At 42.6% G+C, this 12,059-nt stretch overlaps 1 protein-coding gene across 3 annotated transcripts in view; it reads left to right on the top strand.

The window, feature by feature from the left end:
* Positions 1-12,059, top strand: part of RGS7 (regulator of G protein signaling 7) — a 186,542-nt gene that overhangs the window by 153,467 nt on the left and 21,016 nt on the right. For all 3 annotated transcript variants that reach the window (XM_061624593.1, XM_061624592.1, XM_061624591.1), the window contains exons 6-8: positions 7,131-7,195; positions 9,013-9,089; positions 9,192-9,273. In XM_061624593.1, the coding sequence (XP_061480577.1) occupies positions 7,131-7,195; positions 9,013-9,089; positions 9,192-9,273 (224 nt within the window). The remainder of the gene's footprint in view (positions 1-7,130; positions 7,196-9,012; positions 9,090-9,191; positions 9,274-12,059) is intronic.

Raw genomic sequence — 12,059 nt, 5'->3', positions numbered from 1 at the left:
CTCTAGCGGCCCTGCTACATGTGCAGTTGATGACGGCATGCCCTGAAGTGACATGGCCGCCTCCTGCAATGACCCTGGGAATTGAAATCCCAGCAGAGCAGGCGGGGTTCAACCACCTGCCCCGCAGCCCCAGAAGAAACCAGGGGAGCGGGAGAGCGGGCCAACAAATGCCCACTATCAGCATGCTCACCAATGGCTTTGCATGCCGGGGCCAGGCATTGCATCCACAGCTCTTGCTGCGGAATATCCCAAGGGAGTGCAGGGTTCAAAGCTGCCCTCATCCTAAAATATTCATCATACCTGACCCACGCTGGGCCCTGGTACTCCGAAAAGGCCCTGTGGAGAATGTTCAGATACTTTACTAGAGTTGGCCCCTTCCACAGGTGAGCCTGCAAAACTACACCCATGTAGATAGTAAAACCAGATAACCAGTTTCCCCAGTTCCTGTCAACCTGCTTCCGTTTTATTTTTTCTTTGTCCTGGGACTCAGAACTATCCTTGCCCATGGGTTCTGGCTCCCGAAAGAGGAGAGAAAAAAGGTCAACGTACTCGCCCCTCCAAATCTTTTCTTTGGTAGCTGGGAGCAAATGGTCACCCAAAGGCAGAGAAGTTTCACCATAAGGCAGAGCACCATGAGCCTGAGACAAGGAATAACCCCTGGGGAAATACAGAGATGGCTGAGGTGTTACCCCATAGGAACCAAAGCCGGTATAGTGGGGGCCACTTTGCCAAACCTGCTGACTAGCTGAAAATGGACTGATGAGGGAAGGCATGGAATGACTCTGGGGGCCAGAGGCACCTTGAAGCCCGGCTGAACCCGTGCCCCAAGGTTGAAACTGGGAAGGACAATCAGCCCAGCTACCTGAAGGAGTGTAAGTGCCCCAAGCCACATCCTGGCTGTGTGCGTGCAAATCAGGATCAAAAGAGGCACCATACACACCATAGGACTCTTCAGGCCACTGCCCAGCCTCCCTCTGACTAGCCGTAGAGGTTCTAGGGACCTCAGCATCCTCGTGGTCTGCCAAGGCTTTAATTCTCTCAGACAGGACCCGCAGAGACTTGCCTTTCTTATCACCCTTATCTGCAAGAGAAAGTGAATCAGACCTTTTACCTTTTGCTAACTTGGCTAACTTGGCCTTTTTTTGTCTGGATTCCTCAAGAGACTGGACCTTAGCCAGCATAAATGCAATTTGGGCTTCCTCCTCATCATCATCAGAAGAGGAACGAACAGGTACTGAGCGTTTAGGAGGCTGACACTTAGCCAAGCCTCCCTTCTTTTGCACTGCTTTCTTAGGCCCCATTGGAAAATTGCCAACCAGAGCCAAAGAGATAAGACCAACTGGAAGGAACTCTGACCTCCAGCTAACAAATGCCAAATTATTATTATTGTTGTTAATATTATTATTATTATTATCAACAACAACAACAACAACAATAATAAGCCAGAATGGCCTTAACAAAACTATTGCACACAAGCCCCAACAAACCAAGAAAATCAAATATTGTCCCAACTACAACAAAATTAATTAAGATCTAAAGCATGAGCACAGTCTACCAAAAATAAGTAATTGAAGGGGGGGGAGAGAACTTTACCCCACCTAAATTAATATTAATACTAATTAAACTTAACTTTATAATTAAACTTAATCATTAACTAATATCACTAAATAAAGATGATTAATCACCACCAACCCAACCAAAATCCACAAACCACCACCCCACACAGAAACCAAAATAAATCCCAGACCCTGTTGTTGCCAGGCAGGGTAGGAGAGTATGGTAAAATGCACTGAAAAGACTTAAAGCGGGGGGGGCAGTAAAAAGGGAAGAGCAGCCTAGCCAAGCACAATAGACCAGGCTATAAGGCTAGCAAAAGGAGGCCAACTGCACAACACCCAACCACCCCTGCAGGCCTAATGACCCGGCTGGGCCCTAACGACCACACAAACTAGGCCGGACAAAGCTGGCAGACCCAGGTGCTGGGCTCGCCGCTGCCCAGCTGCTGCTGCCACCGCCACTGTTACTTCTGTTCTTCACAAAAAAAACCAGGCGCGTGATCATGACCACGACCGCCGCGATCACCGCCGCAATGAAGATGTAGCCTTGCGGGAGAGGGAAAGGTGTGAAAGCCAATCAACCAGGTGGCTTTGTGTGCGGCCCCCGGCAGACTAGCCATCTGCACCTGGCACCTGGGGTCATGCCCCATTGAGGCTGGGCTGGGTGCAAAAAGCAATCCCCCCTCCAACAGCAAAGCTGGGGTAGGGGACCAGGATCGCTGTTGTGAATAAAGAAAGTATATTTTTCCTGCTTGGAAGAAGAGAACAGCTGTGTAATTCATGTTTGTTTCAGACACAATATAGTCTCTCAGCAGAATTTCTTATAACTGTTTGAATAACAGAATAAACATTATTCTCTCTTTTATAGCTATTTTACATTTGGCCATCCATTCCAGACATTAACATATAGACAATAAGATATAGGGCAGATCCCTGAACCTGAACTAACATTTGCAGGAAGGGATTCTGAGGAACTGAGACAAATAGTGGTAACGAGAGAGGAAGTTCTAAGCTTAATGGACAATATAAAAACTGACAAATCACCGGGCCCGGATGGCATCCACCCGAGAGTTCTCAAAGAACTCAAAGGTGAAATTGCTGATCTGCTAACTAAAATATGTAACTTGTCCCTCGGGTCCTCCTCCGTGCCTGAGGACTGGAAAGTGGCAAATGTAACGCCAATCTTCAAAAAGGGATCCAGAGGGGATCCCGGAAATTACAGGCCAGTTAGCTTAACTTCTGTCCCTGGAAAACTGGTAGAAAGTATGATTAAAGCTAGATTAACTAAGCACATAGAAGAACAAGCCTTGCTGAAGCAGAGCCAGCATGGCTTCTGCAAGGGAAAGTCCTGTCTCAGTAACCTATTAGAATTCTTTGAGAGTGTCAACAAGCATATAGATAGAGGTGATCCAGAAGACATAGTGTACTTAGACTTTCAAAAAGCGTTTGACAAGGTACCTCACCAAAGGCTTCTGAGGAAGCTTAGCAGTCATGGAATAAGAGGAGAGGTCCTCTTGTGGATAAGGAATTGGTTAAGAAGCAGAAAGCAGAGAGTAGGAATAAACAGACAGTTCTCCCAATGGAGGGCTGTAGAAAGTGGAGTCCCTCAAGGATCGGTATTGGGACCTGTACTTTTCAACTTGTTCATTAATGACCTAGAATTAGGACTGAGCAGTGAAGTGGCCAAGTTTGCTGACGACACTAAATTGTTCAGGATTGTTAAAACAAAAAGGGATTGCGAAGAGCTCCAAAAAGACCTCTCCAAACTGAGTGAATGGGCGGAAAAATGGCAAATGCAATTCAATATAAACAAGTGTAAAATTATGCATATTGGAGCAAAAAATCTGAATTTCACATATACGCTCATGGGGTCTGAACTGGCGGTGACCGACCAGGAGAGAGACCTCGGGGTTGTAGTGGACAGCATGATGAAAATGTCGACCCAGTGTGCGGCAGCTGTGAAAAAGGCAAATTCCATGGTAGCGATAATTAGGAAAGGTATTGAAAATAAAACAGTCGATATCATAATGCCGTTGTATAAATCTATGGTGTGGCCGCATTTGGAATACTGTGTACAGTTCTGGTCACCTCATCTCAAAAAGGATATTATAGAGTTGGAAAAGATTCAGAAGAGGGCAACCAGAATGATCAAGGGGATGGAGCGACTCCCTTACGAGGAAAGGTTGCAGCATTTGGGGCTTTTTAGTTTAGAGAAAAGGCGGGTCAGAGGAGACATGATAGAAGTGTATAAAATTATGCATGGCATTGAGAAAGTGGATAGAGAAAAGTTCTTCTCCCTCTCTCATAATACTAGAACTCGTGGACATTCAAAGAAGCTGAATGTTGGAAGATTCAGGACAGACAAAAGGAAGTACTTCTTTACTCAGCGCATAGTTAAACTATGGAATTTGCTCCCACAAGATGCAGTAATGGCCACCAGCTTGGATGGCTTTAAAAGAAGATTAGACAAATTCATGGAGGACAGGGCTATCAATGGCTACTAGCCGTGATGGCTGTGCTCTGCCACCCTAGTCAGAGGCAGCATGCTTCTGAAAACCAGTTGCTGGAAGCGTCAGGAGGGGAGAGTGTTCTTGCACTCGGGTCCTGCTTGCGGGCTTCCCCCAGGCACCTGGTTGGCCACTGTGAGAACAGGATGCTGGACTAGATGGGCCACTGGCCTGATCCAGCAGGCTCTTCTTATGTTCTTATGTTCTTAACACTCCTTGTTATAAAAGGAAGAAGTTGTATTATACTTTCACAATTAGTCATTGGAAACTGATTCACATAAAAATATATTTCTCTTCCTTCCCTCTACTATACAGAGTATATATAGTAATCTTTTGTGGTTTGAAATATTAGAAATGACAAGAGTGAGGACAATGAGATTCTGGCACTTAAACCTTTAAGAAAATTAGGGATGGATGAAATTAATTGGGTTCCATCAAACAGCCCCCTCAAACAGCCACTTTGGGTCCGTTCTGTGTGTTCAGTCAGGGTGCTCAGTGGGCCCGATTCCCCAATGGAGAACTTCCTTCTCTCTTTAGCACTCCAGTTCCTCCTCCTTCTCCAGCTCTTTCCCAGGGCAAAAGCTAAAACCTACCGGGGAGTCAGCTCTGACATCTGGCCTCTCCATCCTTTCCCTGCACTGCTTTCGAAAGCTAAAACTGGCTCAGCCAGCATCTTGACACTGAGAGTATCTGCCTCCAACTAGGATCATGAAGAAGTTAACTACAACCTCCTTCATTCCTGGTGGATAACGCGAATGGCCGAGGTAGATGGGAGTTGAAGTTAACCCACCGTGTTCACAGACAGAAGTCACAGGATCACAATGCTGGCTACATCTTTTGCTTTTCAATGTAGTAAATGTGGGGGAAGGAGTGGAAGGTCAGGTTGGCCTATTTCATGTAAAAAGACAGAGCTGCCTTCCTGCCTTCCTACCTTCCTACCTGTTAAGCTTCACGTTTTGCTCTAGTAGGTGTATGTGGACAGAATCAGGTGAGATACCTGCTCAAGGTGGGCAGGCTTCTTGCCCTAATTTTTCTCCCAGAAGGGTGATGATGATGATGAATTAATTGCTTTCCTTGCAAAGCAACATAAAGCGACTTACAATAACAACATTAAAACCAATTATAATAAACCCATTAAAACAATAAATACAAAACAGCCTAAAAAAATTAGTAGAAATAAAGACAGGTTTTGCAAGACCTGCTGCAGTAAAAGAGGCCATTGATACCTAAGGCCCTTCAAATTAAGGGCCAAAAGCCTGGGTAAAAAGGAAGATTTTGGCTTGCCGCCAAAAAATAGATAATGATGGCACCAGGCATACCTTCCTGGGGAGAGCATTCCACAAATGGGGAGACACCGCTGAAAAGGCCCATTCTGATGTTGCCACCCTCCACACCTCCCTCGGAGGGGGCACAGGGAGAAGGGCCTCAAATTAAGAACACAGGGTCTGGGTTGGTTCATGTGAGGAGAGGCAGTCTTTGACATATTGGGGTCCTGAACCGCATTAAGCTTGATTTCCCAAGTGTCAATTTTTTGCAACATCCCAAGTTTTGCTTTCATTCTGAAGACCAAAGTTGCAGCATATTTTGTGTGAGGATTCTTGGTTTTTACTCCATGTTACATTGCCTCGCAACACTGGACTTTTTTCATATTTAACTGGAGTTTACAGTTAAAGTGGCTTAAGTGCCACATAGGTTTGCTTTATTAAGTATATTCCTTTAGACCAGGGGTGGGGAACCTGTGGCCGTCCAGCTGTTGCTGGACTAGGACTCTTATCATCCCATTGACCGTGCTGTCTGGGGCTAGTGCAGTGATTCTCAAACGGTGCGCTGCTGCACACTGGTGCGCCGCAAGAGGGGGCTAGGTGTGCCTCGAATATTATGAAAGTATATTTTAAAAATGAGAAGAAACATATTTGTATAGAGATTTATTACATCCATGATCAATTAATTTATTCATAGTTTAAAATATATTAATATATTTTTAATTTTGTACACGAAGTGCGCCAGAAAAATAGTATATGTTTTACAGTGCACAGCAAACCAAAAAAGTTTGAGAACCACTGGGTTAGTGGTAGTTGTAGTTTGGCAATAACGCTTCTTAGGCCACAGGTTCCCTACCCCTGCTTTAGATGCTTGTGGTTTATCTTCCAACTTTCTTTCACTCCCCTTTCATCTCCTCCTTTTTGTATCTTCCACTCCCCTTTTAGCTGTTATATGAGGAGGAGGAGAGGAGCAGGATCACATGCACCCAGCTCCTCACATTCATAATAAAATCTGAAAAGAGCCCCTACATGTACAACTAAATGGATGTCAGGTATCCATGATCTTGCTCCCTGTTTCACGTGTTCATGTAACATATTGAAATGGGCAACAGTCTGGATAGCACATGGACCAATATATTTTGAATGCTTGGACCCTGTCTGAAAGTCAATTGACACTTTTGCATTCACTGGTGTTCATCCCAAACAGAGAGCTGTGGTACAGATGGATGCTCTTGATCATTTGGAGATCATTAGTCTTTGGGAGAATTTGTGACACCAAAAGGATGTGTTCTGAAGGGATGTAGGTTGAGAACTAGCACCTGCAACGACTTGTATTCATTATGTTATCACAAGGAACTTCTGCATTTACAAGCAAAGTGGCTAAAATGTGGCATTTCTCTCACCCTTACAAACTTGGGGTTCCAGCATCCCTAATAATTCCATATTTCTAGACCATAGTCCACAGCCTTCATTGTTTTGGAGCAGTGCATTTTCTCTTGATCAAGTGACAAAAAGCCAAGTAAATTAAAAAATTAAAGATTCAAATTGTTTGAAATGCTTACCTCCAGAACATCCAGGGAGAACCACAGAATCACTGAATTATTACTTTTGACATCCACTACATCTTAGTGAAAAAAATCCCTATTTGAATAGAGCCTAACCTTTGAAACTGAAGCAGGATGAAGACATAATGGTCAGCAACCTCTGGTTGGATGGAAAGCATATTAATCCTTTAGATCTTGATGTCTGGGTTTTAGATAGTAGTTGAGATAGCAAGAAATGATTGATTATTTTTTGTGTTCCAGCGGTTTACCTCTGCAAGCGAACAATGCAAAACAAAGCACGGCTTGAGCTAGCAGACTATGAAGCAGTAAGTACCTGGGGCCTTTCCTGGAACTGAGATGTCAAATAAATGAAACTCTGAAACTTGGTAGAGTGCAGGGAGCAAGAGAACACTTTTTTTTTATCCTGCTTCTGAAAAATACAAGTTCAGGAACTGTAGGCCAGATACAGGTATATGTATACAGAACTGGTACTTTAGGGTTTTAAAATCCATTACCTGCAAAGTCTGCAACATTACACTGTGCACAGAATAGAGAAGGGAGTCATGGCAAAAGCAGGGATAATTTAATTCAAGCTTTCAGTCTAGAATCAGATCCTTTAGAGGCTGGAAATTCAGTTTAAAAAACCAAGGTTTTCATCTGTATATATGCAATAGATATCCATGCTGGTCTGTGTTGATCCTGTATCAAAAAAGATGTATCATAGGACAAATTAGGTTCACTTCAAATGTTGTTATCATATTGTTTAAAGTGGAGTGTGGATGGGTTCTCCCCCCCCCCATTGTAGATACACAGGTTGGGAGGTCAATGCACACATTAGCTGAATGCCAACCTGTATTCTTGTGCTGGGGAAAAAATTGCACCTCACTTCAAACCGTACACTGTATGTGTTTTTCTATGTGAAGATGGGATAGTCACTGCTCAGACAGAAGTAAAATTATATTTATATGATAAAAATAATATTTGAAGTATCTTCACTATTTTTATACAATATTTTGTACTATTTCCCAGAACTGTATACTAAAGGACACTTTCCTAATATTGTGCTGTGAGAGTGCCTAAACCTCAGTCTAGATTTTTCACACCAGTTTCACAGCCTGATTCATTTTAGTTAGTCCTAATATAATAGCCCAAGGGAGGCTTGCAATGTAACCCAATGCATGCTTTACTTAGAAGTAAGTCCCACTGTGTTAAGTGGAGCTTTCTCCCAAGTGAGTGTGTATAGAATTGTAGGTGAAATGAGTAGGTCAGATTGTAGTTTCAGCTTCAGTGCAGAAGAGCTTAGTTGTAGCTACAGTGACCCATACTGAATACCTCAGGGCCATCTTCTGGACTGTACTTTTAATTTTACAAGTTTCCCCATCAGTCATGCCTGGATCTAAAAATGTAATGCTGATTTATTTACAACTTACTTCTGAGAAAAGCACTGGTATGCTGTGAAACTGGAGATGCAAACAAGCGCTAAGTCTTTCTTGGAAGTAGATCAGCATATGAATTTGACACTTATTTAAGTTACAGTTTTTAGATGTAGGATTGACCTGTGGGAAAAGGCACTGTTGCCCTGGAAACTTATCTCCTGACCTAGCTATCCTTTGTCAACATGGAGGCTCCAGGCGCAGAGAGTTTTCCCATCCATATAAGCTTTCCCATCTAGTTTAGTGGAAGTGAAAACTCTGCAGTCATGTGCGTGCTGGGGGAATAGAGGACATAAGCATCTCTGGATTGAGGCATTTCCATGAGCAAAGGCTCACAGAACATCATATCACAGCCCATTAACAAATGCTGTAATACCGGAGGAAAATTATGATATCTTGGATATGTAATTTAAAAAGAAGAAGAAAAGAGCTGAGATAAATTTATTTCAGGAACATTTCAGGCTCCCCAAAGATCTCTTCCCAGGAGCTTTCTCCCACAATCACTAGAAGTGGCATCTAAAAACAGTTACACAAACCCATCATCATCCAAGAGCTTGCTCACAAGAACACAGCAGGAGCTTGTTCTCAATAGCTGAGTGACAATGTCTAAGCTGGAGCCAACCACCCTGTGGAACAGTCTCCCTGAAAAGCCTGTAGAAAGTTTTTAAAAAGCTGCCCAAGGAACTTGCTAATATGTGGTATGTTTTCAGGAGAGCTTGGCCAGGTTACAGCGAGCATTTGCACGGAAATGGGAGTTTATTTTTATGCAAGCAGAAGCACAAGCAAAGTGAGTTCCACTGATGTTTTGTTGCTGCATTTGTTATCCACCATCTTAAGAGGTATTTCAATTTACATTCTTTGTGTTACATATCTACCTCACCATCAACAGAGTAGACAAAAAAAGAGACAAGATAGAGAGGAAAATCCTCGACAGCCAAGAGAGAGCATTTTGGGATGTACACCGGCCAGTGGTATGTAAATTAATGGATCTTTGTAAGCACTTGACATTCAAAATAATTATGCATAAGATGGGGAATTGGCACTTGTCTAAGATTTGGAGGAATATTATTTTCTTTCTTTGCTGACTATACAGGGCTAGTTCAGATGTTACACTTTTTGCTCAATGAGCTGGTTGACCTACTCCCACATATTCATTCTCATAAGCAAACATGGCATATTATGGATGAGTTCCGAGATCTCACTTACCAGCTGGTAGGAATTTCCAAGATCTTGAGGGTGTAAAATATGCCCATGAAATCATAGTTGATTCTTTTGGTCGTCAGCTATGATGACCTATTTCACACCTTGCATTTCCTCACACTAAAAAATATAACATATAAACCAACCAAAAATCTATCCATTTTCAATATGATTGCCTAACCATTATTTGTCACTGCTGACTTGCATAGTTTTGCTGTTATGAAAAAGAAATTAAAATTTATTTTTAAAGATAAATTTATTTTATTTCAGCCACTGTAGCAAATGAAGTGTATGAGCAAACCTGTTCTTATTATACTCATGGGTTTACTGCTTGGGATGTAATTAATGTTGGTGCTTTTCAATGATGGGAGAATAAATAAATAAAAATCATGTATTTGCAGACAAGTGTTTCAAATACAGCAACAGTTCCAAATAATTATCATGGACACCCACGCACACACACACTAATATTGTGCAAGATGTTGTGAACTTAAATGAATTGCACTGAGGAAGAACAGATGCACAATAGCACAGCATAATATACAACAGCCTGGTCTCCAAGAGGTCTTCTGTATCTTTAAAAGTTGTGCAGGGGAAAGGGAGAATTCCACCTTGTGGTTTTTCCCATTACTGAGTTGCAAGAACACCTGCACTTGCCTGACTTTCTCTTCTCCTAAAGATACAGGATCAGTCTCAGGCCGTGAACCTGGCAACCCTAGTCTCAGGACATGAACCTGGCAACCCTAATCTCAATTGATGTGCAAACCTTGGAAACCTTACTCTTGTAAAAATTACATTTTCACTTTTGTGGATATGTGATGTCACATTTGGGGAAAAATCTTCATGGAAATAATCAGGGATATTTTGCACATCCCTATTGCTAAGTCAGATTTATAATATTCTCACAGTGCCATTTACAAAGGGACTGTCAAACATAGGGGTTCACAGAGGCATGCTGCTAACAAAGAGATAATGCCAGACCATAAATCTGCCAGGCAGGAGGAACCAGGGGGTCAGCCAACATTTTTTACCATTTGGGAAGCTCCGAAGGAGGAGGCAGAGAAGTCCTTAAAGGAGTCCAAATGTCCAGAAACCAAGAGATCTGATCAGGCAGGGCAGGGTGCAAGGCATGGGTTTAACAGGAGAGCTGGAGTAACGTCTGCAGCAAGGCTTGACATTGACTCTAGCAAGGAGTCTCCCTTTCCTTCCAGCCTTTTGTACTGTGCATGCTGGCCCAGGTGCTTCCAACCAGCCTGTGTTCTTGCGAGCTCTCCTGCTCCTTAATTCATGCTGATTGCCTTTGTTGCTGCAACACCTGTTGGTGTCTTCTCTCTGCTGGGGAAGGGGCAGCCTCCTGGTCGCTTCCTGATTCTGACAGGCAGGATCCCTCAGGGGCTTGTCTGTGGTCTGGCGAAGGGTCCTGGGCTGTCTCCCTGCGTGTCCCCTCTCCTGGGTCTGTGGTCTCCCATTCTTCTTCCTCCTTGGATGAGTCGTCTGAGGGGGGCTTGACAGGGACACTTATAATCATGGATATAAAATTAATTATTGTGTTTTATAAACATTTAATTCATTGTAACTTTTCATTTTTTAAAGTAATGGGTACAATTTGAAAAAAAACCCACCAGAATTTTAGAAAAATGGGAGGAATTTGGTTTGGATGTATTAACAGAAGTACATGAAGCAGGAAGCTGCTGCAGATGGTGAGTGGAGTGTATGAGAGCATCAGAACAGAGCAGTATTTTCTGAACTTGGTGAAGAGCCAAAAGGGTGAGAAAGGAGACCAAAGACATCGTGACATATCTACAGCTAGAGATTCAGCATCTAAAACCCTGTATTTTAAAAATGTCTCTGTGTAGTTTTTCTGTTTAGAGAGATCCAAACTCTTCAAAAGACCATTAAGTGACACCACTGTTGGACATAACTAGAATCATTTGTATTTGCATCTGCAATAAAGTGTGAAGATGCATTTGTTTTTGGTTTAAGAGTCATACAGTCAGCCTGGTATGACAAAGGAGAGCTGGCACTGCGTCCATTTTTGCATGTTCAAAACCTTGTGCATCTGGAAGCCTTGTGCTTTGCCCATCCTCCTGGGATGCTGCCTCTACTCACAGATAGCAATCCAGAAAAAGGTGGGTCAGAAGGGTTTAAAAGCTGTTCTTGCTTGTAAAGCCAAGCCATGCTTCTATATAATGTCTCTATGAATAAGCACATGATCTTCAGGAATCATCTGAATTAACATGCACAATTCATTTTAGCACTTAATCCCTGGGCTCCTTTTGGGAGGAAACACAGGATATAAATTTAATAAATAATAATAAAAACTTCTCATCCACTTTAAGAACAGCAGCAATAATAGATCTCCCTTTTGCTAAATATTCAACTTGTTACAAAATGTAGCAGCCATGCTGGTGAATGGAGATTTGATTTAAAAAAACAAGAGTGCTCAGGAAAAATTGTTCGCCCTCTCTGAAGTACAGTTCAGTCAATATGAGATTTTATAAGCCATTTTATGACATTTTTCAATTCTAACAGGTTTTTAATTTATTTAGCAATAATG

Source organism: Rhineura floridana, chromosome 4 (genome assembly GCF_030035675.1).
Source record: "Rhineura floridana isolate rRhiFlo1 chromosome 4, rRhiFlo1.hap2, whole genome shotgun sequence".
NCBI classification, from domain to species: Eukaryota; Metazoa; Chordata; class Lepidosauria; order Squamata; family Rhineuridae; genus Rhineura; species Rhineura floridana.
This window is presented reverse-complemented; position numbering and strand designations above follow the sequence as displayed.